Below are 27965 nucleotides of genomic sequence, written 5' to 3'. Positions count from 1 at the left end.
TATTAAAATAACGATTTTATTAATATAGTAAATTATCTTTACATGGGATGAAAATATAATACTATAACTCAAACTACATGGTTAATAGTATATCCTAACTTGTGTCACTTTTGCAAAGAAGGGAGTCAGATGGTTGTCATGTCTGCGGTGGTTGGAGTTAAATTTGCGAAGGGTAGGGGGTTAGTTCAATTTAGGTCAATTGGTCATTGCATTCTCGGAGATTTGGTCATGTTCGCAATAGGTCTCTCGTGTTCGCAAAAGGGGATAGAGTAACATTGATTAAAAATCTTTTTTCGTTAAGTCCTTATTTTCATCATTTTTTAAGCTTAGAGCCTCAGATCTTTGATTTAGAGAGATTCAAAATGTGATTTTTTAAGATTTCTTTTTTGGATACGTCTCTAATTAAATTTTTCATCATTACCCACTAACTATTCCAGAAAAAATTTGGAGGTTTTTCATCAAAGTTAAGATTTGATAATTTGATGATTTCTAGATCGATTTTAACTTCTTTTTCAATGAAATTTCAAATGTAGAACTCTAAAACAATAAGTAACATGGTTTTTTTTTTTTTATATAAAAGTTTAGTTTTTTACTTGTGGACTAGAGAGTGATTTTTATTTAGGTTAGCTTTTTGGATCCAGATTCAAAAGATAGCTTTATAGCTTTATGGGGATCAATGATTTCCTTTTCTCCTATAGAATTCATATTTGAATAGATTGGCCTCGTTCGAAGGCGATTTGAAAGGGAAAGGCTTTTATCTGCTTCTTCGGGCTTTGATTCGACTTCTTGTCTTTTTTTAAAACAAGTTGAGGTTTTTATTTTTTTTGATTTTTTTTTTGATGTGTTTATGTGATAATTATATGTAAGAGAAGTAACTGAAATTAGGCAGTCCCGTATAAATGAAATGAGAAGCATCTATGCGACTGCTGATTTACCTGTGAAGAGAACAAAAATCAGTTAATATGGTTGCAAAGTTTAGCAAAATTAGATTTTATAATTTATTATGGTTGCCTCATACTTCTCTATTAACTTAATCAGCTCAAACTTTAATTTTCTCAAGTGATATGACCAATTAGCACTCTTCATTTGAAAAACTTTGTTAATAGCTCAAATTTCACCTTTTCATTAATTTCCTTATAAAGTAAATTGAAACTATGTTACTCCACTTAACACAAAGGGATTGAAGAAAATTAGAGTGTTTGGTGTAAAGGAAAATATTTTTCATTAAAAATAATTTCACGACATAAATTATGCTCCCGCCATTTCAGAATAATTGAATTATTAGGTACGATGACACACTTCTTAAGAAAATTTTTTTAGGAAATAAATTATATGTTATTTTTCACTATTATGCTTAATTGTTCTTAAGTTACTCTCCTAGAAAATGTAAAATACGGATAAAATTGAATAAAATTTTCAACACGTCTTTGAAAAAATAAATAATTCATTTATTTTGAACACTGAAAAATAGCTCAATAATTTATTTATTTTGAAATGAAAGAAATAAGTAAAAAGTTTATCATTTCAAAAATATTTGTATGTAATCTAATAAAATAATATAGAGATAAAATAGGGTGAGAGGTTAAATAGCAACCGTAGTTCAGCTTGGAAATGTAAAGGATGATTTCTGTCAAAATAGGCACAAGAAGAAAGTAAATCGAAGAAATTGAAGGTAAAATGAAATTCTTACCTTGGTTGGTATTCCCAAACTTCCGATCTGAAGGAACCAATTGAAGAACTTCGATTGTTGGAGATCTTGAGAAAAGAACCGTTTGAAGGAGTATCATTTTCATGGAATTTTCAAAAAGATGGACAAGAGCAGCTCATTAATGGTGGCAGCAGCAATAGTTTGGTACAGTGGATGGAAGGTCCGGTAACTTTCCTTTTTCCACATTTGTTAAAACCAGATATTGCTCGTAGATTTTATTGTTGCTTTTATGGACCGGGTCACTTTTGACCCGCGTGTAAATAATTTATTTTGGATTTTAATAAATAAATTAAAAATTACATAAATATACAATTTATGTTTTTAATATTACAAAAAAATCTCAACTTCTTAAACATATTACAAAAATCTCGCATATATACAGAATGTTATGTGTATATTAACTATGTTATGTATATTAATAGAAAGAGAGAACAAAGTAATTAATAAAATAGAAGAGAGTATAATTAAAGATTGATATTTATGTTATTTATATTTTAATAAATGCGCCAAGTAGCCCAACTTTGAATTTAAAAAAAAGGGCCAAGGAGATAGGCGTGGGACTGGTCAAGGGTTAGGGGTTGGTGGCATTATGTGGATGGGGTGAAGACAATAAATTTGGAAGGTCATTCATGAAATTTATTTCCCTACTTTAATACTAGTATATGCAAGATCTTTTGTCAATTGTATCACCATTTAAAACGAGATATAATAAATAAAAAGGATTCCTTAAATAAAATAATGTAATGTAACACCATAGTGAACACTTCAAATTTTTTAATATGCACATTTAAATAACTAAATGTGTCTTCCCTATATTAGTTGAATGCTCTTACTTATAAAATGATCATTTAAAAATCTTTATAATTTATGGGTTGCGTCAGTATCCAACGTACATGAGCCACAATGAGAATGAGTTGGGGCATTCAATATTGATTGAAATCAAGTTGATCAAGTGTCTAGATATGTATACTCAAAGTTAGAGTGTGTGCTTATCAACGAAGGTCAAATTCAAGTGTCTCTTACTCTATTTATCTATTATGCTAGGACCCGTTTTAAATTTTTTGCCCTTTTTTTTTAGAAAGAAGTGACAAGTTTTTATTTTTCGCATAAAAAGAAATAAGTTTTATTTTTCAAAATAAAAATACTTTTATCACAAATTTCTATTTATCAAATTATTCCTCATTAAAAGTACATACATTGCTCAATTAATTTTCTTTTTCTCATCTTTCTCTATGTAAATGGACCGTCAACTATATAAATGTGTGCGCTTTTTTTTTTTACTGTTCCTAATAATACACACCAAGTAATTTTTTTCCTCATAATACAAGTGTCTTTATTAATAAATATTTAAAATGAATTTTATGTTTCAATAATTCTTGATGTAAAACATATCTCTATACAGATTGTTTTTTGGTAGTAATCTAACATTCAGAAATACTTTCTAAAATAATTTAACAAATACAGTTTGCTTATCAAATACTGAAAAAATTACTTTTCAACTGATTAACCAATCAGAAATTGATTCTTTCCCAAAGAATTTATCAAAAATTATTTTTTAGTGAAAATACTTCTCAAAATAAGCACTATCCCAATTTTAATTTATTTATCTTACTTTTTATTTTAAATTCATTTAAAAAAGAATGTTTTTCTTTTTTTCTTTTTGGACAGCTTTCTAATTCTGACTTTCACATTATACGTTCAAGACTATAAGATTAAATAACTTTTTGATACTTTCTACATATCCTTAATGTTAAGACTACAAAAATTCAAAAGCTTCTTTATTTTCTTAAGACGTGTGTCAAATTAAAATCAAATAAATAAATTAAAACGAAAGAATTAGTATTTAATAATTTGGTCAAACAGGCCATAAGGAACTAGCCGTCCTAAAGCCGTTCTATCCATCCATCCCTTTAATTTATTATAGTGAATTAACATAGGAATTTTCCACAACTCTATAAATTATAGTACTTCCTAATTTCGTCCTGCATTCTAATTAATTAGTCTCTATAATCCATTCATATATCCTTTGAGGTAAGTTAATTAATGGAAGGAGTTATGTTTTCATACATTATAGATTCAGGTAGTCTTGATTATTTTTGAGAGTTGAGTTCTAATACTGATTCGTATGAAAGCAGTACAACATGACAATCAAGTACTATTCCTTTTTGTTATGTTTTTCGTTTGTTTGATACGTTTAGAAAAAAAAATAAACTGTTTATTATGCTTTTAGTGACATGCTTTTATAATTGCTACCAATATTACTCATTTTATTTCAATCCGCTTAAAAGAAAACGACTCTGTCATTATATTTGGATAAACTTTAATTCTGAATTTTCCACATAGTTTAAGATTAGTTCTAAACTTTCTTCTAATATACACGTACTGAATTCTAATCTAAGTACCTACTCTCTTATTAAGTGAATACTAACAATACATTTCATCAAATATCGTTATATAAAATAAAACAGGACGGCTATCATTTGAACTTCATTCTGCCTCTTCAACCTTAATCTAAGTTGCTCAGACTCTTCAAAGATATCTAAAGGTGCGTGTCGGATCCTCTAAAAATAATTTATGTTTGAAGGATTCGACACAGATGCATGCGGCAACATTTTTCGAGATTTCAAGCAACTTAGACCTTAATCATCTTTTCATCATTGTTGCAGTTTTATAAACATGAAAGTAGCAGTGGTGGGAGCAGGAATAAGTGGACTGGTTTCTGCATATGAATTGGCAAAATCTGGTGTCCAAGTTGTGGTTTATGAAAAGGAAAATTATCTTGGTGGCTACGCTAAAACTGTTACTGTCGATGGCATTGATCTTGACCTTGGTTTTATGATCCTCGATCGAGTAAGTACATAAAATACTCACTGCATGCTAATGGATATGTAAATATTTGAATAATAATCACAAAAATATTTAAGAAAGAAACAGTAACTTTGTAGCTACACTATAGTTTTTTGGCATGATATATAAGCGTTTGATTTTAATAAATAGTAACAAAGTCAAGGTATCTTTGTTTGATCCTAAGAGTAACATATTGCATGAGGTAGGCGTTAGGTGGGAGATTGTTGGGTAATGCCGGCATCTGCCTTATGCATGGCAAGATCGAGTAAGTACATAAAGTACTCACTGCATGTTAATGCATGTATAAATATTTGAGTAACCACAAAAGAGCAACATATTGCATGAGGTAGGCGTTAGGTGGGAGATTGTTGGGTAATGCCAGCATCTGCCTTATGCATGGCAAGTCGAGTAAGCACATAAAGTACTCACCTCAATCGAGTGAGTACATAAAGTACTCATTGCATGTTAATGCATGTGTAAATATTTGAGTAACCACAAAAATATTTAAGAAAGAAACAGTAGCTTTGTAGTTACACTATAGTTTTTGGCTTGATATATAAGCATTTGATTTTAACAACTAGTAACCAAGTCGAGGTATCCCTGATTGATCCCAAGAGTAACATATCGCATGAGGTAGGCGTTAGGTGAGAAATTGTTGGGTAATACCAGCATATGCATTATGGCAAAACTTACACGAGAAGTCTAGAGTGGTCAGGATTGGACTCATGATCAAACAAGATACTTTTTTGGTAGGCTTTAGTTAATAAAGAAATAAAATTGTACTTTTTGTTATCAATCACTCGAAACTTTAATTTGGCATTGTGGTAAGCGTTTGATTTTGATACTTGCAGTCTCGATCCGGTTCTTCTCCATTTTTCTTTTCTCCAATTTCTCCAAGTTCCTACTTGGATCATTGACACATTACAAAGATTAAATTAAATGGTTAAGATTTAATTATTCAATATAAATCTTTAATTATAATTTAGATATATAATAATAAAATTATATTATTTGGTTTCAAAAATTATTATAATTTCACAATTCTAGCAATATATTATGTTGTCCCTAAATATAGGGGAAAATTTTTATCTTCCTAGTTGTTTTTTCTTTAGGCAGATCCAGCTTTCAATTTCTTTTTGAATCAATCGTTGTATTGCATTTTTTTCTTTGAAACTTTCTCTTTAACAATTATCTTCATAAAACTTATTTCACAACAAAAATACAAAGAAAATAGGTTAAATAATATAGTAGAAATAATTGGCTCTCCATTAACTAATGTTTAAAGAAAAAGTGTTCAAAAAAAGGTAATAAAAAAATAATTTTAAAAATAAAATAAAAGATGAATCCGACTAAGAACAAAAAATTAGGAAGAAAATTTATTCTTCTATATTTATTGACAAGATAATATGTTGCTAGAATTGTGGGATTATAATAATTTTTGAAATCAAATAATATAGTTTAATTATTATCCAAATTATGATTAAAAATTTACTTTGGACAATTAAAACTTAACCATTAAATTTAACTTATGCCATGTGTTACTAATCCAAGTAGAAATTTGGAGAAATTGAAGAGAAGGAAAATAGAGAGGAGCCGAATAGCTTGCGGTCTAAAATTTAGTATGCCATAATATTTTTATGAATATAATAATTATCTCTAAAAATAAACTAAAAAGTTTAAATTAAAATATTTTCAAATTTAGAAACATTATATATTCTTTAAATATTAAAAAGAATGTTGCCATAAAGAAGCGAAGGAGTATTATTTAAATAAATAAAGTTTTACTTAATCAAGATTCAAGAAATACTACACAATTATATTTTTTTCAAAATATTTATTAAGGGTAAGTTATTATAAGTATATTTTATCTTTTAGAAATGAATAGCTTTTAAGTTGTGTTAAAACTAAAAAATGACATTTAGAGTGTGTTTGGTATGAAGAAAAATATTTTTCAATTTTCTCATATTTGGTTGGCTTAAAAGTTTTAAATTTTTTTTTTTTTAAATCAACTATTTTTCCCTTCAAAAAGTAAAGAAAACACTTTCCAAAACTCTCTTTCAACCTCACTTTCAAGTTGAAATGTTCATACAATTTTCAAAATCACTCACCCCTATTCCCCGACCTCCAATCACTTACTATCCCCATCCAAAAAAATATTTCAATTTTTTTTCTTACCCCATCCCCTACCCCTACCGTCACCCCCATCCCCTACCAACTCCCCTCCTCTCCCCTCAAAAAAAATATTTAATTTTTTTAATAAAATTCAAAATTTTTTTTACCCCACCCCCTAGCTACCCGATCCCCTAACCCTACCAACCCCAACCTCAAAAAAAATATTTTAAAACCTTTTTCTTACTCCACCTCTAGCACCTATTCTGACCCCCAACGCCCCCTCCTCCCTCCACACACCTGCCAACTCCCCTCCCAAAAAGAAATTTAATTTTTTAATTTATTTTTTTAAAAAAGTTTCAAAACTTTTTTCTTATCTCACCCTTTTTATTATATTCGTTCTCATATATTGTTTTTTGTTAAATATGTAAAAATATATTTCTACTTACATAACGAACACAAAAACATAACCAGGAAACAAATTACTTTTCCAGAAAATATTTTCTCCTCCATATTGAGTATATCCTAAAAAAGTATTTTCGGGGTCAAAAAATATTTTTTTAAAGAGCATTTTCTACTTGTTAGCTAAACACTAGAATTTATTTTCTGAAAGATATTTTTTCATTCACCAACTAAACACCAGAAAATATTTTTCACCTACCAACCAAACATAAGAAAATCAATAAGAAACCAACTTGTTTTCCAAAAAAAAAATATTTTTCATGAAAAACATTTTCCTTCTATACCAAACACACCCTTATTTTAAAACGGTTGAAGTAGCTAGTGTGAAAAACAGAAACAAGAAGAGGGAAAAAAATGGCGAGACTAGAAAAATGCTGGACTAATCTGTTGGGAAAATCAGGCAATTTTCCCGCTAAAAATAAAACAACAAAAGCAATACCCGACAAATAATATTGAATACTAAATAAAAAGACACCAGAAAAATTTGATAACGGAGTTCAGCCAATTAGGTTAATCTCCGAGCACACAACGTTTTTATTAATTGTGGGAGAAGAGAACAAATTTGGGATGGATACAAATGGGAGGAGGAAGGGTTCTTTTATAGTTCTAAACCTCCTCCCCAAATGGTATTTTTCCGATGTGGGACAAAAATGAGTCAAACTAACAAATCTCCACCTTGGCTCAATTTCAATCCCTCCAAAATACATATCTTCTCAAACAAACAAATAAAAAAAAAACCTTTGTGGTGCTTCCAACTTTGCGCCATGAGGCGCCAACTTCAAATGTGCAGGACATTAACCAAGTTTAAACAGTGTTCGAACTTGGCCCTTGTAACCACCTTGGTCAGCATATTTGCGGGATTCTCCGTAGTGTGAATCTTCTGGAGAAGTATCTCCTTCTCTTCGAGAATTTCCCGCACATAATAATAGCGAACATCAATATGCTTCGTCCGAGCATGAAAGACTTGATTCTTTGCTAAATGAATAGCACTCTGACCGTTAGAATATACCTCAAGTTGTTTCTGACCAACTCCCAAGTCTTTAAACAACCCATGAAGCCAAATTGCTTCCTTCACAGCCTCTGTAATCGCCATATACTCTGCCTCTGTTGTAGACAAAGCCACCGTAGACTGCAAGGTAGACTTCCAACTAACTGGCACCTTTGCTAAAGTGAACAAATAGCCAGTTGTAGATCGTCGCTTATCCAAATCACCTGCATAATCAGAATCACAATATCCAACTATGCATTGACCAAGTGTTTTATCCCGATCGAATGTCAATCCAACATCTACGGTATTTTGGATATACCGCAAAATCCATTTCACAGCTTGCCAATGACCTCTGCTAACAACACTAACAACTTGTGAAATATTTGGTCTCGTACATACCATTGCATATATCAAGCTTCCAACTGCATTTGCATACGGGACTTTTGCCATGTATTCTCGCTCTTCATCAGTTGTCGGAGATAATCTGCTACTCAATTTCAAATGAAGAGCAAGTGGGGTACTTACAGGTTTTGTATCATCATGGATACCAAAATATTGTAGTACCTTTTTCAAATACTGCTTCTGTGACAGTCAAAGTTTGCCCCTCTCTCTATCCCTGCTTATCTCCATGTCGAGAATCTTCTTGTCTTTCCCCAAATCTTCATCTCGAACTCTTTACTCATTTGAGCCTTCAACCTGTCAATCTCAACTTGGCTCTTTGCTGCAATCAACATATCATCAACATATAAGAGTAAGTAGATGTAGGATCCTCCTTGAAGCTTGCGCAAATACACACAATGATCGTATTAGCTTCTCCTGTACTTCTGACCCTTTATGAACATGTCAAATCATTTGTACCACTGTCTTGGAGATTGTTTCAGTCCGTACAACGATTTGCTAAGTTTGCAAACCCAATCTTCTTTACCAGGAACATTATATCCTTCTGGATGAGTCATATAGATTTCCTCCTACAAATCACTGTGTAAGAACGCGGTCTTCACATCAAGTTGAGCTAGCTCTAAATTCAACTGCGCTACCAAGGCCAGCAAAATTCTAATGGAGGAATGTTTTGCAACTGGAGAAAATACCTCATTATAATCAATTCCCTCCTTCTGAGCATAGCCTTTAGCTAGTAATCTTGCCTTGTAGCGAATGCTTTCTTTTTCAGGAAATCCTTTTTTCTTTGCAAATATCCATTTGCATCCAATTGCCTTTCTACTTTTCGGTAGTTGTGCCAGCTTCTACGTCTCGTTCTTCTTCAGAGATTGTATTTCTTCTTCTATTGCACCTGCCCAACTACCACTTTCTGTGCTTTGAATGGCCTCTGGGTAGGCGGATGAAACATCTTCGTCAGTCACTGAAAGTCCATAAGCTACCACGTCAGTGAAACGAGCAGGCTTCTAAATTTATCTTCTCTGTCTTTTGACTACAATTGGTTCTGGTTGCTGCAGAGGTTCTTGGGTCGGAACCTCTTCCTCATCTGACTCTTCTTCTACCATAGTCGAGTCAGGGGTTGTGCTTCGTGCTGTGGTCACTACTGTTTGCTCAAACTCCACCTGCTTTGGATTACTCTCCACCTGCTTCATAGTACTATCAGCTTTCTCTGGATTTACCTTGTCCAACATGTCAGATTCATCAAAGGTAACATCCCTGCTGATAATCGTCTTCTTTGCCTCAAGACTCCACAAACGATATCCCTTCACTCCAGCATTGAAACCCATGAAAAGAGCCTTCTTTGCACGTGGATCTAGCTTTGATTCAATCACATGATAATATGCAATAGAACCAAAAACATGCAAAGTATCATAATCAGTTGCAGGTTTTCCAGACCATACTTCTAACAGAGTTTTGCCACCTATAGCAGATGATGACAAACGATTGATGAGATGTTGAGCGTACATCATAGCCTCAGCCCAAAATTTTCTGCCTAACCCAGCATTAGACAACATACAACAAACTTTCTCCACAAATGTCTTGTTCATACGCTCCGACACCCCATTCTGTTGCGGTGTATTTCTAATAGTGAAGTGTCGAACTATGACACAGTCTTGGCATACCTTCAGGAATGGATCATTCTTATATTCTCCTCCGTTGTCTGTTCGGAGAACCTTGATCTTTCTTCCTATCTGGTTTTCAACTTGAGCTTTCCACTTAAAAAAAATTCCAAGCACTTCATCCTTGTTCTTCATAGTAAACACCTAAACTCTTCTGGAAAAATCATCAACAAAAGTGACAAAATAATGCCTACCTCCGATTGACGGAGTTTTGACAGGTCCCCACACATCTGAGTGCACATAATCTAAAATACCCTTGGTATTATGAATTGCAGTGCCAAACTTCACTCTTCGTTGCTTTCCCAGAACACAATGCTTACAAAATTCAAGTTTGCAAGTATTTGTACCTTTCAACAATCCTTTCTTGGCAAGAATTTGCAAGGACTTTTCACCAGCATGTCCCAACCGCATATGCCATAGCTTCGTTGCCTCAACATCCTTCTTGGTGCTAGAAGTTACTGCTGCTACTGTCCCTAACACTGTACTACCTTGGTAGTAGTACGAATTGTTCTTCCTCACGCCTTTCAACATTACCAGTGCTCCTGAGGTTGCTTTAATAACTCTATCTCATATCGTCACAACTAGGCCCTTAGATTCAAGAGCCCTCACCGAGATGAGATTCTTCTTTAACTTTGGCACGTACCGTACATTCTTCAAAATTTTGGTGGATCCATTATGATTCCGCAGCTTGATCGAACCTATCCCGGTTGTTTTACATGGATTATCGTTACCCATGTAGATAACCCCACCATTAAGTTCCTGAAACTCAAAAAACCATTCCCAAATGGGACACATATGGAAGGTACATGCTGAATCAAATATCCACTCATTTCGATGAGATGATGTTGAAGGCATAACAACTAGGGAAACATCTGATTCTGCATCACTTTTGCATTATGCAACATTTGCATCTTGCGGATCTTGCGGCCTTTTTTCTTTCTTTTTCAACTTCGGACAGTCTTCTTCCAGTGCCCTTTCTCATGACAGAAAACACACTCATCTTTGGCAACGACTTGGCCCTTTGATTTGGACCTTCCTCTTCTCCCCTTAGTCTTGCCTTGCTGACGATCCCTTTCCACCAATGCTTCTTCGAATGTTGATAATCTGGTTTTTATCTTATCCCGCTTTCTTAATTCATGACTATATAAAGCAGAACAAACAGCATCTAACGACACATTCTCCTTCCCGTGAAGTAACGTAGTCTCAAAATGTTCAAATTCATTAGGAAGAGATGATAAAAACATTAAAGCCAGATCCTCATCCTCAAATTTCACATCTAAATTCAATAGGTCTGCTACTAATTGATTGAACGTAGTGATGTGTTCATTCATAGTAGTACCTTATTAATAATCAAATCGGAACAACCTTTTCTTCATAAGGAGCTTGTTCTGACCACTCTTTTTCAGTAACTTGTCCTCCAACGCCTTCCATAATTTGTGCACAGAAGTCTCATTTTTGACAGCATACTTCTGCTCTCTGGACAGGCACGATCGAATTGTTCCACACGCTAACCGATTTATGATGTTCCAATCTCTTTCTTCTACCTCTTCTGATTTCTTTTCCTCAATAGCAATATCAAGAACCTGCTGGAAAAGAGAGTCCAAAACCTCTCCTTGCCACATGCTGAAATGGCCAGTACCATCAAATATCTCCACCACCAACTTCAGACTGGACAGCGGAAACCTTGACCATGATAACGAGGAGCCCGATGCCCCCGACGTAGGATCCTTCGTTTCTTGATCTTTATTTGCCATTACAGACTCAATAAAAAATATTCAATATTACAACAACAGCAAACAACCCAAGAGGACCAAAGTAATTCTTTTTTGATGTGGAAGATCAGGCAGAGCTGCAACCATAGAGCATACTCAGACAGAACCTTAGCCTAGTACAAACCTTGGGTTCAAAAGGACCAAAGGAATTCTTTTCTGATGTGGAAGATCAGACAAAGCTGCAACCACAGAACATACTCAGACAAAACCTTGGCTCTGATACCACTTGTTGGGAAAATCGGGCAATTTTCCCCCTAAAAACAAAACAACAAAAGAAGTACCCGACAAATAATATTGAATACTAAATAAAAAGACACCAGAAAAATTTGATAACGGAGTTCAGCCAATTAGGCTTAATCTCCGAGCACCGAACGCTTTTATTAATTGTGGAAGAAGAGAACAAATTTGGGATGGATACAAATGGGAGGAGGAAGGGTTCTTTTATAGTTCTAAACCTCCTCCCCAAATGGTATTTTTCCGATGTGGGACAAAAAACAAGCCAAACTAACATAATCAGTAACAAGTAAATAACTGTTAAAATCACTATCCATAAGAAGGTCTCTAGCTTGACAAATTGTAACAGAAACTAAGTTACAGTTATGCGCGGAGTTTGAGAAGGTTAAATCACAAGGATCTATTATAGATATCCTATTTTGTATTTTCACAAGAGACTTAATTTTTTCACATAGTATAACATAGTATTAGTGTTATACATTGCAAATATGCTTTTTAGGCAATTTTTGTAATAGCTAATCGACCGGTAATTGAATTCCAAAGGATTTACTCTGAATTTATCCTTTGACAAATCTCATATCGGAATGGGAGTAAAAAGCTAGTATTTTGGACCAGAAAAGTATCATGGCAGTTGAGTCTGGTTGCAGGTTGATATGTCAAAGATTAAAACTTTAAAGTTATACAATCAACTTAAAACTCAATATTGATTTATTGTTAGTATAAAGGACATCCAGGTACATTAACGCTCCAGCTATGCATTGGGTTTGAAAGAAGTCGACCACAAAGGTCTATGGTTGTAGTCTTATCTTACATTTCTACAAGAGTATATTTCAATTGCTTGAACTCGTGACCTCCTGGTCACACGGCGACAACTTTATCCGTGATTTATTGTTAGTATAGGAACTTAAAAGACACGTCTTACTTCATTTTCTTTGGGTAAAATTTATGCTTTGTTCATTGACATTTCAATTCATAATAATAATATTTATGTTGTCTGAATCCTTGTTTTGGGCATTTAATTGGAAATGATTATATAGCCAGAGTTGTTCTCGGATAGATGCTGAAATGGTGTATTTGATTGACAGGTAAGTTATCCAAACATGATAGAATTTTTTGAGTTCCTTGGAGTTGATATGGACATCTCTGATATGTCAATCTCAGTGAGCTTAGATCAAGGTCGTGGTTGCGAATGGGGTACCAGAAACGGATTCTCTAGTTTGTTTGCGCACAAGAAGAATCTCTTGAATCCGTATTTTTGGCAAATGATTAGAGAAATTAGCACATTCAAGCAGGATGTCATAAGGTAGTAAAAACATATTTATCTTTACATATTTGACGTCGTATCAGTAATTGTTATTGTTTGAGCAATTTATTGATGTACTGATATAATTCGAAATTTGTTCATTTGAAGAGCATGCATTTGATGGATATGGACCAAGTTGTGTTGTTTTTTGCAGTTTCGTTATATATGTGTCAAGTGAAAAGGCTATCTTCAATGAAGTTTATTTCATCTAGAATATGTTTTTGCCTGCATTGCAGTTACCTTGAAGCACTTGACAACAATCCTGACATTGATCGCAATGAAACATTAGGGCAATTTATTAAGTCACATGGCTATTCGGAGCTATTTCAGAAGGCTTATCTGGTGACACTGTTGTTTGTCGGTGTTATCGATTTTGATACTCATGTTTGGCTTTTTTGTTCATTCAATTCACTCATATGTTCCACAGATTCCAATATGTGCTTCAATCTGGATTTGTCCCATAGCAGGAGTACTGGACTTTTCTGCATATTACATTCTTTCATTCCTCCATGACCACCATCTTCTGCAGGTTTTTTTTTCCCTCTAATCTACTATTCAAGCAGCGTACGCACATCGTTTGTTGATTATAGCCAATTTTTCAATGTGGTGCATGCAAGATACTGAATTTGAATGCTTACCTATATCATTTTACTGCATTTATGCCAAAGGGTGTTTTTATCTTTCTTTCTTTACAGCTCTTTGCTCTCCCTCAATTGCTCACCCTAAGATGGAGATCACATATAAATAAGGTAATTTTTCATTCATAGATACTTCAAAGTTCTTACTACTTTCCTGAGAAAGACTCCATGCAATTACTAGTTTCACGATCTTCTGTGATTTGATAAGTTAATCATGTATCATCCTCGAGAGTAATTTGATGACGGCATCAAATGCAGGTTAAGGAGGAGCTGGAAAAGAGAGGCTGCCAAATAAGAATTGGTTGTGAAGTAAATTCTGTAACAACAAATGAAGAAGGTCTAGCTTGATTTTATCTTTTGGCTTCTTTCAAGAACTTTTCTGTCTATTTTTATTGTAATAGTAGATGGTCATATACTATTATCCGGGGTAAGGCTGTGTATGATAGACGGTTGTCTATCCATTCCCCGAACCCTGCGAATAGAGGGAGAGTGCACCAGGCTTTATTAGATGGACATATATCTGTCGGAAAACAGATAGGCTTAAGGGAAATTTGTTAATTATAACCATGTCACTTTATGTGGTTAAAATGGTCCTGACAAAATGATGTTTGGGAGGGCAGTGTTCGTAGACCTTATCTCTACTTTGTGGAGGTAGAGAGTCGGTTTTTGAAAGACCCTTGGCTCAAGTGAAGCAAATCAAAACAGTAATGGAAAGGAAAATGGCAATGAAGAAAACATGACAACTAATAGGAAAGTGGTACAGAGCATACATGCAAGGAACAGTAACATCAGCAATATAGGGCGATCACCTAAAAATAGTAAACAACACAAGATAATAGATACCAAAAGCCAAAAACTACATGGATTAGGCTAATACTATCATGGTTCTCTAGACTACCTCCAAGTACGATCCTATCAAAAAGAAAGACATTGCTCGGCTACCTACAAACCTTCTACCCTAATCCGCGAGTTCCATATCCTCCTATCTAAGGTCATGTCCTCGGTAAACTGAAGTTACGCTATGTCCTGTCTAATCACCTCTCCCGGTACTTTTCCAGCATGCCTTTACATCTACTTGTACCCACTATATCAAACCTCTCACTCCTTCTCTGGGGCATCTGCACATCTCCTCTTCAGTCTTCACGTGCCCAATCCATTCGTCTTCCTTCCTTCATCTTGTCCACCACAGAGGTCCCTTCCAGTTTGTCCCAAATAACCTTATTCCAAATCTTATCGCTCCTAGTATGCACACACTCTATTTTACTACCATATCTTCCCTATTTTATTAAAAGTATAAAGGTGACTGAAGATCAAAAGACATTATGTTGTATACATTATCTTGGCTTCTAGCTCGTTGATTTGTGTAAGAAAATGTGCTTCAATCAGCTTTGTGTTACTATCACATAGCTATGAAACGGAAGAGCCCGTGCAGGTTGTACCATAGCTAGCAACGATGGTGCCAAAGAAGTATTTGATGGATGCATCATGGCTGCACATGCTCCAAATACTCTGAAAATGTTAGGCGAAGAGGCAACAAGCGATGAAACAAGAATACTGGGTGCTTTCCAGTATGTCTATAGGTACTTTTGTCTCCTTTATTTTAATACTTGGGCTTTCTTTCATCTTTAAGTTTACATTTATATTCTCTGTGAATGTTATCCATAGAGACATCACTAATGTTGTTTATCTTCCCCTAAGAAAAGGTACTAAATGTATAACCATGATTTATATATTTGTGCTTTCTGTTACCTGAGGAGCTTTAGTGAAGTTCAGTTAAAATGCATGTTTTAATGTTGGCAGGGTTTAGTCAATTTTCAGCTACAATTAAACTTGTAGATTTCTAAGCTAATATGAAGATTGTATCGGAGGCCAAGATTAATATAGTTAATAATTCCGCCTCAAAAATTTTACCCACGAGCACTACTTATCTTGCTGCCTGGTGGATTGTACCACAGTCTTAATAAAATTTATGATGCTAAAATGCAAAATCATTTTCTCTTCCTCTACAACAGTGACGTTTTTCTTCATCGTGACACAACATTCCTACCTCGCAACCCAGCAGCATGGAGTGCGTGCAACTTTCTTGGAACCATGAATATTAGAGGATGCGTGACATATTGGCTCAATATAATCCAGGTATGTTATGAATTACTGTGATTAATTTAGGACCTTAGGTAGGAAGTAGAAGAGAATGTTCTTCAGTGTGGAGTTTTTTTTCTTCATTTATGAGTTGTCTAAATTTACAGAATATTGGTAACTCAAAGCTGCCTTATCTCGTAACCCTTGATCCTCCTCACGCACCAGAGCATACATTGCATAAGTGGACAACAAGTCACCTAGTCCCCTCAGTTGCTGCAACAAAAGCATCATGTGAGCTACATCAAATCCAAGGGAAGAGAAGAATATGGTTTTCTGGAGCATATCAAGGTATGAATCTCTTGTTATGTAGAGCATGGAGAGTTGCTTCAAGATAGATTTTCCTTTTTAACCTGCTATCGTGCAGTCTTCTGTTGGACTTCAACTATGTTCAATTTGGAGAACCAGTCACTGTCGTATTAAGTGATATGCGATGCAAATTATAACCAAACACCGAATGAAGTTATACCAAATAAATAAGATGACAACGAAAAATAATACTAAAAACATAATTTTATTATATGATTTGGCCAGTTGGCCTACATATAAAACCTAATATTAAAAACCATAAAAACTAATGAGAGAGAAAATCTCCCCCTAAGCGTGACTTTTAAAGACTACATTGTGGATGCTATTCTGTTATGGTATAAGAAGGGTCTTGTATTTATAGATGTCCAAAACCTTTCCTCCAAGAAAGAGAAATAGATGTCCAAAACCTTTCCTCCAAGAAAGAAGTTAGCCAAATATGAAAAAGAATTATATTTTTCTTTCAGGAAAAGTAAACGTAATTATTGTAACTTTTATTTTCCTTCTAACAAAAAATAAAACTTAAATATAGTAAGAAAATCATGGCAAAAACCCTAACAGTTCAAACTTTAGTATTTGCTTCTCTTTAGTGCACGACTGCTTTGCGTTTCACTGCTGATTGATCTCTATTTGTTTAATACTTTTAGGCTATGGATTCCATGAGAATGGACTAAAGGTAGTACTACTTCAGCTCAACAGATTTTAAGTATCACCTAACTTGAAAACAATGTGGAGTCTTTTCCCGCTCTTATTGTCCCTTTGATCTCATTTGGATAATTGCCTACCTTTTGCTCCTCCTCAGGCGGGTGTTGTTGCTGCATATGTCATGCTTAGAAAGAATTGTAGTATTCTGGACAACCCCAAGCAGATGGTACCAACCTGGCCTGAAACTGGAGCACGCCTCCTCGTTACAAGCTTTTTCAAAAATTTCATTCAAACAGGATGTATAATGTGAGTGATGATAGTTTCACCTTGTATTCCTTTAATCACAAAATAGTGGCAGATACATGTCTGGCGACTTGTTTATTTCCATCGATCCTATTTCTTAATTTATCACATTTCTGTTCTTGCTAATTAAATGGTAGTGAGATGCAGAACGATTATTTTATTGAGAAAATACACGTCTTTTATTCCAATCTCTTTGGCTAAAAGCTCACATACTAGTGGAAAATCTCGCTGCAACATAAATCACATGTGAATTATGATTTATTTTGTTACTTCGATATCTTTTTCTTTTTCTTTTCGTGATAATTAAATATATCTGGATAATAATTTTGCATGTTTTAATACACAGCTTGTTGGAAGAAGGAGGTAAAATTTTCACCTTCCAAGGAACAGATAGGAAATGCTCTCTCAAAGTTTCTCTTAGAGTTCATAATTCACAGTTTTACTGGAGGGTAAATTCAAATATTCCTTTTTCCCTTAAGAGTAATAAAAAATACACCAAAAGAAAGATTCAAGTTTCCAAATCTTGACAATTCTGTGACACGGACAATCTCTTATAGGTTGCAACTCAAGCTGACATAGGCCTTGCTGATGCTTTTATTCATGGGGATTTCTCTTTTGTTGATAAGAATGAAGGTCTTCTTAATCTTATCACGGTGAGGAAATGACTCGATATCTTTGTGCATAGCTTTTGGCTGGTACTTAGCTTCCCGAGTTCTTTTGCAGATATTTATTGCCAACAGAGATTTGACAGAAGGTATTAAAACGTCTAGCAAGAAAAGGTAAAATAATTTAATGAGCTGAAAGTAAGAAACATAAAATTCTGTTCATACGTTAAAATAGTTCATCACTTTTTCATGGCTCCAGAGGCTGGTGGACACCTGTGCTTTTTACAGCAGCACTGTCATCTGCAAAATATTTCATTCGACATGTTTCAAATAGAAATACCCTTACTCAGGCTCGCAGGAATATCTCTTGCCATTATGACCTGGTGAGCAATTAACTTGCATATTATATTTTTCAAATAATGTAGGGGATGTCAAAGATCACTATTGAAATTGTACTCAATCCTGGCCATGTTTTTGCTAGCTGTTATTGTTGTAAAATTGGCAGCCATGGTATAGATGATAAGCATTGTGGTGATTGTTTTTTTCCAGAGTAATGAACTCTTCGAACTCTTTATGGATGAGACAATGCTCTACTCATGTGCAATATTCAAGGTTGGCTCTCAAACGTTTAAGTGCTTGCCGCTTTCTTTTCTTCTTATGTTAAGCTAGATTTCCTGTTCTTTAATTTCATTGCATAGTGATCTATTCTTCTTTCATAAATTTTCTAGAGTGAGGAGGAAGACCTAAAAGATGCACAGCTGAGAAAGATTTCTGTTCTCATTAGAAAGGTAAGACATCAACTAAAGTAAACATCTTTTCTTTTATACATAAGTTTCAGGCATAATTGGATTCTGTCTCTGTTGTATTTAGGCAAACATTAGCAAGGAACATCATATTTTAGAGATTGGATTTGGTTGGGGAAGTTTTGCCATGGAAGTTGCCAAGCAAACAGGATGTAAATATACTGGTATAACTATCTCAGAACAGCAACTGAAGTATGCACAATTGAAAGTTGATCAAGCAGGCCTTCAGGTATAGTACTTACAATATCTATGGAAGCACAAAATTTTCTCGGTGCTAACATCAAGTGAACACTATAATATAACTGCTGTAAGCTAAGGCAAGTGATAAAGCAGCTAATTACGGTAAATTTCATCCATGTCACTTAACTTTGTATTTATTATGCAAAATCATTTTTCTTTCACTCATTTCTTTTATGGTCACTTAACTTTGTATCTATTAAGCAAAAGTCATTTTTCTTTCATTCATTTCATCCATGGTTATTTAACTTCATTCCGACCATCACAAAAGTCACTATGACCGAATTTTACAATAATTTCATTGGAAAAATGATGTGGCAACTTTAATTAGTTCTTAATTTTAATTTAAGTGAATATATAATATACTACTCATATATTGACCTTTTTATATGTATACAACCCAATTTTTCTTATGGATTATTTAATAAAAGAATACCAATTTCTTAATAGATTAGATTACCTAATGAAGACTATTTTCATAAAAAAAATTTGGTTGATATTTTTATGAAATATTTCATAATATTGCATTCATTTTCCAAAAAGGTGCATCGAAAAAGAGTGATAAATAAGATAAATTCTTCAAAACACATAAAATAGAAATACATGTATGATATTATTTTTTTAAAAAGTTTATTTTAATTCTTTGAAAATAAATCAACATGCTAAAGATAGTTTTAATTAAAATAAAATCTTTTTAATTGTGTCACTGAATAAGTATTGTCAAAATTTGTACAAATAATGTTATATTAACAAACAGTTCTGTTAATAAAAGTTATAAAATATAAATACTTTAATAGATAAAGAAATTATAGGATATCTAATTTTTTATATTATCAATTAAATTAATTAAAAAATATGTAATTTAACATAAATTGAATATTATAATAAAAACTTTTAAGAAAATTAATCGATTAGTCAAACAATTAAAAATATAAAGACAAACTCAATAAATAGAGTAGTATATCATATTATTATGATATACCGAATGCAAAGACTCAAGTGGCAAGAAAAAGAATGTATGAAAAAAATAATTTTATCAACTACATGTCACAATTTTAGAGGAAGAAAAATAGTTTTATCAACTACATGCCATAGTATTAGAGAAAAAAATAATTTACCAATACATGTCTCAACTTTAGAGGATTTTAAGAATATATAAGTATAATTTTATTTCATAAAAATATCAACTAAATTTTTTTTATGAAAGTAGTCTTCATTAGGCAATCTAATCTATTAGGAAATTGACATTCTTTATTAAATAATCCATAAGGAAAATTGGGTTGTGCACATACAAAAAGTGTCAAGATATTAGTATTATATTATATATTCACTTAAATTAGAATTAAGAACTAATTAAGGTTGCCACATTATTTTTTCGATGAAATTATTGTAAAATCTGGTCATAGTGACTTTTGTGATCATCGAAGTAAAGTTAAATGACCATGAATGAAAGAAAAATAACTTTTGCGTAATAGATACAAAGTTATGTGACCATGAATGAAATGAATGAAAGAAAAGTGACTTTTACCTTTACCCCGGCTAATTAAGAGATTCCACTTCTTCAAAAACTAGGTCGCAAGTCAAGCTAGCGAAATTAACAAAAATGCTTCTTTGTGTGATGCATTCTCACACTTGCACTTGTGCGAGTAACGTTGGAAGCAACTTTAAAGCTAGGATTATATCTACTAATATTCAATTCAATGTAATTTTCTCACAGGATCAAATAACATTTATCTTGTGTGACTATCGCCAAATCCCAAATAAGGACAAATATGATAGGATTATAGCAATGTGAGTATTTATCCATCTAAATCTTGACATATTGTATTACTCACTACATGTCGAGCCAGTGTTACATAATTATTATTTTCAGCGAGATGATAGAACATGTTGGTCATGATTACATGGAGGAATTCTTTACTTGCTGTGACGCTGCACTAAAAGAAGATGGGCTTCTAGTTCTTCAGGTACGTAATTGATATTATAGTGACCCTTAACACATTCCACCTGCAGGTTATATTTCTTTCACGCACTAGTTTCTTTATACTGCTTCTCACGAGGGTTGGCTTTCCCTAGTTCATTTCAATACCAGAACCGATGTATGACGAATTAAGGCATAGCTCAGGCTTCATAAGAGAGTACATATTCCCAGGTGGATGCACGCCTGCACTAAGTCGAGTAACTTCAGCCATGGCTGCTGCCTCCAGACTATGGTAACAAAGGGTTCATTTTAGTGATTTTCACTAGCGTGCTTGTCAATTTTCAAATGCATTTCTTTCTGAAATCATCTGACAAATCATATCAATGCAGTGTAGCGCACCTGGAAGAGATAGGAATTCATTACTATCAGACACTGAGATGTTGGCGGAAAAACTACTTGAAAAATCAAAGGTAACAAGAACAATTAAGTCCACAACCTTCTATTTGTAGGGGACTTCGGGAAATATTTGTAGCTTGATCAGTTGTAGGTGCTGATACTTGGTCATTGTTAACTGTGTCATTAGCAAAATTCGTTCTTTGGGATTCGATGACAAGTTCATCAGGACTTGGGAGTACTACTTCGACTACTGTGCTGCTGGATTCAAATCACGCACGGTAGGAGATTATCAGGTATGGTGATATATCTTTCAATATATTTTATAGGGTAAAACTAACTCTCAAGACTCAAGCCATATTTCTTTGGTTTTTTGGACATAAATGTTGATTACGTAATTTTACCAATGTTCAAAAGATAAATGTTGGCGTCACATAATCAAACTGGAAGGCAGGAGGTGCAGTATGTGGATGGCGCTCACTGCGCAGCCATTCTTTTAGGTAGCAAGGATACAGCCCAAAATTCTAATGGAATTGTTATAAGCTGTTAGGAAGGATCCTAAAGAGTAAATGACAAAAATTACTATTGAACAGCTCACTTCTAATACCCTAATTGGGAATTTTGTAACAAGAGAAGGAAAAAGGAGATTGTATTTCACTGTGTGATTTCTGAATGAATATTACAATGGCTAATCAGTTCCATATATGAAGTCCAGCTAGGCGGAGGAAAAGTTGGTTGTTGGGACAGGTGGATCACGTGCTAAATCACTACACTAAAACAGACTAACTGTTTTTAACTAACCGCTAGCTTATTACAAATGAATTCTGAAATACAATTGGTCTAAATGAACTAATGAATAGGAATCATATCAAATACTGCCCCCTTGACATGATCCTTGTCCTCAAGGATCAAGAACAAATTGAGGAAAATTCTGAGTGAAGGATTGAAAATCCTCCCATGTACTATCTTCAGGTGCCGAATTCAGCCACTTGATGAGCAGTTGTGGAACAGTTGTGCCATGCTTGTGGATCATTCTTCGGTCAAGAACCTTCTCAGGGTAGAGTAATATAGAACCAGCACTGGAATAAATCACTAGGAGTGTGACAACAGCAGGTTGTGACCAAATCTTTCTATTAAGCTGGGAGATATGAAAGGTGCGGTAGATCCTGGTGGTAGTAGGAAGTGCCAAGGTATAAGCAACAACACCAACCTTACCAATGATTGGGAAAGGCCCAAAAACTTAGAAGAAAGTTTATGAATAGTGTGAGACTTCTGAGACAGCTGCTTGTAGGGTTGGAACTTAACATAGACCCAAAATCCAATATCAAATGTTCTATCAGTTCTACCTTTGTTAGTATGAGCTTGCATTCTATTCTGAGCACGGAACAAATGGAACTTGAGAGTTCTTAAGGTATCTTCCCTAGCCTAAACGCTTCTATCAACTAAATCCAATTGAGAATCAAAGGGCATATGAGGTAATAGAGGTGGTGGTTTCTGTCCATAAACAACCTCATAAGGTGACATATTGATGGAGGTGTGGTGAATAGTGTGGTACCACTATTCTTTTAGTGCCATTCTCTTGGCTTCTCATGTGTCATACATCAAAGATAACATACCAAGCATCTATTAACAACCACCGTTTGGCCATTAGTTTGAGGATGGTACGCAGTGGATGTTAAAAGAAAAGCTTTCTGCAATCTCAATATTTCCTTTCAAAACTTACTGATGAAAACAACATCTCTGTCACAGACAATAGACTTAGGCATGCCATGCAACCTGAAAACTTTATTGAGGAACTCTTGAGCTACATCAGTTGCAGTATAAGGGTATTTAAGAGCCAAGAAGTGAGCAGCCTTACTTAATTTGTCAACCACTACAAATATAACCTATTTACTAGCAACGTTAGGTAAGCCTTCTACGAAATCCATGGAAATGTCTTGCCAAACCTTGTCAGGAATTGGAAGAGGCTGTAATAAACTAGGGTAAGCAACATTCTCATTCTTGTATTTCAGATAAATATAACAAGCCTTTACATAAGAACAGACATGCTGTTTCATTTTTTTCCAGAAGAAATCCTGTCTTAGCCTATTTAGAGTAGTTGCTATGCCTAAATTTCCCCCCATTGGACTGTCATGGTAGAAGGCAATCAACCTTTCCCTTAAGCCAGTATCATTTCCAACCATCATTTTCCCCTTCCGGCTCAAGACACCAGCAAGGTACTTAAAGTAAGGTTTATGGCCTGCAGTAGATTGGATTTTCTGAATAATTTATTATAGTGCTGGATCTTTATCCCAAGAGTCCTCCACCTCTTGTAAAAACTCAGCCTAAACCCCAGAGATACTTATAAGCTGAACAACATCTTGTTTTCTGTAAAGGGCATCAACTATTACATTGTCTTTGCCCTTCTTATACTGTATAGAGTAGTCATAGCCAAGAAGCTTGATCAACCACTTTTGCTGGCTAGGTGTGGTGATCTTCTACTCCAAAAGATACTTAAGACTATAATGATCAGTCTTAATCACAAATGGTTTACCCAAGAGGCAGAGGCTTTCATACATAGATAGTGCCTTATTTCTATTAAACAAACCTTGACTAAGGAATGCAATAGGTTTATTTTCTTGGACCAACGCAACTCCAATTCCTTCTCCAAAATCATCTATATCCACCATAAGTTCCTTGGAGAAGTTCGGTAGAGCTAGAATATGTGCAGTAGTGATAGATTTCTTCAATTCTTCAAAAACAGCAACTGTTGCATCACTCCACTTAAAATTACCCTTCTTTAAGAGATTGTTCAAAGGTCTTTCAATGGTACCATAACCATTCATGAATCTTCTGTAGTACCCTGGTAATCCTAGGAATTCTCTCAACCCCTTAAGATTAGTAGGTGGAAGCCAATTCAACACAAATTCCACCTTATACATGCTCATAAATACTCTAGAGATGACATGTCCTAAATAATCAATTTCCAATACTCCAAATGCACACTTTCTCTTCTTAATAAACAACACATGTGACCTCAAAACCTCAAGTATAACTTGTAGATGCTGTAAATATTCAGTCCAAGTCTGACTATATATAAGGATGTCATAAAAAAAGACAAATGAATTTCCTGAGGTAAGCATGAAAAATATGATTCACAAGGTTCTAAAAGGTTGAAGGGGCATTAGTAAGACCAAAGGGAATGACTAAAACTTTATAGTGGCTATGATAAGTTCAAAAAGCAGTTTTAGGGTTTTCACCTTCAACTATTCTAATTTGATGATAACCTGACCTGAGATCCAGCTTAGAAAAGAATTTTGCTCCATGTAACTTATCCAGTAGTTCTTCAATGACAGGTATTGGAAACTTTTCCTTAATGGTACATCTATTTAGTTCTCCGTAATCTGCACGCATTCTCTAAGATCCATTCTTCTTCTACACCATTACAACAAGTGATGAATAAGGACTGGCACTATATTTGATAATTCCAGTTTATAACATTTCATCGACCAACTTTTCTATCTCATCTTTTTTAACTATATGATATATGTAGGGTCTAATATTGATAGGGGAGATTTCTTCCTTCAAAATAATCCGATGATCATATGATTTTGAAGGTGGCAAGTTAGTTGGAGGCACAAATAAGTCATCATACTGCTGCAAAATGACCTGCAACTCTTGATCCTTCTCAATGATCAACTGGTCTCTGTCCATGTTGAGCATCTCTTCTCCCCTGCATACATCTATTTGTTCCTCCTGATACACACCTATAGAGATCATGCACAGTTCAGCTAGTTTATCCAACAATTTCTCCATTTTCTCTGGTTGCTCTAGTTTAGCGGATGGAGGTTTGATGCCTCTAAATGAAACCTTGTGTAGCATGATAGTGAATTCCATTCTCAATTTCCTGAAGTTCCACATAACATCTCTCATTGTAGCTAGCCTTTGAATACCTAATACCATGTTGCAGCCTTTGATAGGCAACACCAACATATCTGATTCAAAAGAAACACCCTGTATTTTCCATACCAAGGTTTTAAACAAGTAGTGACTTTGTATTTTTTTTCCATCAGCAACAAAAATAGAGAAAAGTGAGATTGAAGTTAGGACACATCCAAGCCTTTTTGTAGTATCCAAGTCCAAAAAACTGTGGGTATTTCTACTATCAATCAATACATGAATTGCCTTAACCTTGAGAGATATAGTGACTCTCATGGTTCTAAAATTATGCAGACCATTCATGGCATGGACAGACACATGAGGTAGTATTGATTCTTCAGAGTAAATCTCTAATCTGTGTCCCAACATCGCTAAGCACTCACCTGGATTCCATAAATTTTCTTCTAATTAAGTAATCTCCTCTCCGTTATCAACTTTCATTGAAAACAATTGTCTCTTCTTTTTACAGAAATGACCAAATGTGTACTTCTCATCACAATTGAAGCACAAGCCCTTGCTTCTCCTCTCATCCATATCAATAGAAGTAAGGATCCTAGCATTTTTATATGAGGGTTTGGGTCCTACACTAGTGGAATGGGAAGGTTTAGTTATTATCTGGTGAGGCTTGAAATTGCTAGATGAGTTCTGTGCAAAAGAAGAGGCAGCATTCTGAATTTTAACATGTTTTTAAGGTTAGACAATATTCCACAAAAAACTTGATTTTGAACAACAAGGGTTTGTTCCTGGATCTTTGCTAAACTAATAGCCTTAGCCAGGGTTCTTGGACCCAACACCTTGACAGAGAGTCCAATTTCAGGCTTCAAGCCTCTCACAAAGCAGCTAACTACATAATGTTAAGGTAAATCTACCCTAGTTAGCAATTCATCAAACAAATCAACATATTCTTGCACAATAGTTGTTTGTTTGAGATCTTTAAAATGACACATGGGGTCATCAAATAATTCTTCCCCAAATCTAGTATAAAGACAACTTACATACTCTCTCCATCTAGGCTAATCCCCAGTTAATCAATGCTTCATGTAGGATTGATGCCATTATAATGTATTTCCTTCCATGCTGCAAGAAGCCATTTTCACCTTGGATTCCTCTTCCATTTCCTCCATATTAAGGAATTTTTCACACTTGCACAGACAATCCTTCAACCCGTGCCCATCGAATTTTGGAAACTCTAGTCGATACTTTCTATTATGCATCTGATAAGCTCCATGTCGTTCGCGTCTGGGTTTCCCTTCTCCGGTTGCTCCACTGTCCTTTGTAGTGGCGGTTGGGGCCTCCATTGGGGCACCACCATTACCCAGAAATAACTGTTTGATTCATTCATGGCTTGAGCTATTTTTTCATCTACAATCGTATGCATTTCTGCCATCGAATTCACCACTCCATCCCTGGAGGTTTACGAGAATCTACCTCTTTCCTTAATTCATGCATCTTTGTATTATGGTCATCAATTGCAGAGGTCAGAATATAGTCTCTAATACCAATGATACAACCCAGAATTCTAATGGAATTGTAAGCTGTTAGGAAGGATCCTGAAGAGTAAATGACAAGAATTACTCTAGAACAACTCACTTCCAATACCCTAATTGGGAATTTTGTAACAAAGAGAAGGAAGACGGAGATTGAATTTCCCTGTGTAATTTCTGAATGAATATTAGAATGGCTAATCAGTTCCTGATATGAAATCCAGCTAGGGGTAGGGAAAGTTAGTTACAACTAACTTTGGGGATAGGTGTACCACATGCTAAGTCACGTGCCCGATCACTACACTAAAACAGACTAACTGTTTTTAACTAATTGCCAGCTATTACAAATGAATTACAAATGAATTCTGAAATACATTTGGTCTAAATGAACTAATGAATTGGAATCATATCAAAAGAATGAAAATATCGTACATATGTTTGTTGGACCAAGTGGAATATAGGAGGGGTAGATTGAGCTAGGTGGCTATAAAGAAAAATGGTTAGATAAACAGAAGCAATGTTGAGTTATGGTAACTACCTTATGTAAAAGTTTAAATTATTAGAGCGGGCTGGTACAAACTTTTATTCACTTATACGTAACATGCCACTTCATGTTCTTTGAAAAGTGTCAATTATGTGAACTATATTGAAAAACTTGAGCAGATGGAGTGGGCATGATTTCTTAAGTTATGTCTTCAAAATTAAATATATGCATCCACTTAATCCAATTTTTTAACAATGAATGTTGAAACTGTTTCACCAAATTTGAGAAGTAAAGTAAAACAACTGATCAAGTGGTGCTTCTTACTTTGTAGATTGTATTTTCAAGGCCAGGCAATGTTGCAACATTTGATGATCCTTACAATGGTGTGCCTTCAGCTTATTAGAGTTTCTTTTTTGGAATGTATTATATTGGAACTTTGTCTTTGCAAATAAATAGTTGACATGTGCCATTGGCATTGGCTCATGCCTAATTCTGTGATTCTCTTGTACTTTATTGTGTGAACTTTTTCCAATATTACTCTAGCTAATAAAAGTTATTCAAGGGATTTACTATTATTGGAATAGGAAAAGGTGATGATATTTTGGTTGGCTGAAA

General features: G+C 34.4%; 1 protein-coding gene and 1 long non-coding RNA gene across 2 annotated transcripts; one reads left to right on the top strand and one right to left on the bottom strand.

Annotated features, from left to right (window-relative positions):
- Positions 1 to 1861, bottom strand: LOC124896992. Its single transcript, XR_007053381.1, has 2 exons — positions 1691 to 1861; positions 1 to 935 (listed from the first exon to the last, which is right to left on the bottom strand). It is a non-coding gene; the product is annotated as an uncharacterized LOC124896992 (long non-coding RNA).
- On the top strand, positions 1741 to 27965 carry LOC107864259. The gene is made up of 26 exons (XM_016710592.2): positions 1741 to 1868; positions 4177 to 4253; positions 4375 to 4558; positions 13260 to 13477; positions 13714 to 13819; positions 13905 to 14006; positions 14173 to 14226; positions 14374 to 14452; positions 15548 to 15695; positions 16128 to 16251; positions 16362 to 16542; positions 17205 to 17233; positions 17360 to 17508; positions 17852 to 17954; positions 18063 to 18158; positions 18229 to 18284; positions 18370 to 18493; positions 18660 to 18722; positions 18839 to 18898; positions 18981 to 19142; positions 20868 to 20941; positions 21024 to 21117; positions 21227 to 21363; positions 21461 to 21541; positions 21655 to 21760; positions 27682 to 27965. Exons 3-26 carry the CDS (start codon positions 4385 to 4387, stop codon positions 27751 to 27753), a joined length of 2592 nt encoding a protein of 863 aa, XP_016566078.2. The 5' UTR covers positions 1741 to 1868; positions 4177 to 4253; positions 4375 to 4384; the 3' UTR covers positions 27754 to 27965.

This window comes from Capsicum annuum, chromosome 3 (genome assembly GCF_002878395.1).
Source record: "Capsicum annuum cultivar UCD-10X-F1 chromosome 3, UCD10Xv1.1, whole genome shotgun sequence".
In the NCBI taxonomy this organism is placed as follows: Eukaryota; Viridiplantae; Streptophyta; class Magnoliopsida; order Solanales; family Solanaceae; genus Capsicum; species Capsicum annuum.
Note: the sequence above shows the minus strand (reverse complement) of the source record. Positions and strands in the feature narration are given on the sequence as shown.

Bases quoted from the DNA above. Each gene is read 5' to 3' on its own strand.
- LOC107864259 (XM_016710592.2), top strand. From the start codon at position 4,385: ATGAAAGTAGCAGTGGTGGGAGCAGGAATAAGTGGACTGGTTTCTGCA. The intron at 17,955-18,062 runs GTAAATTCAAAT...AATCTCTTATAG, and splicing joins ATTCACAGTTTTACTGGAGG to GTTGCAACTCAAGCTGACAT. The intron at 21,542-21,654 runs GTAACAAGAACA...CTGTGTCATTAG, and splicing joins AACTACTTGAAAAATCAAAG to CAAAATTCGTTCTTTGGGAT.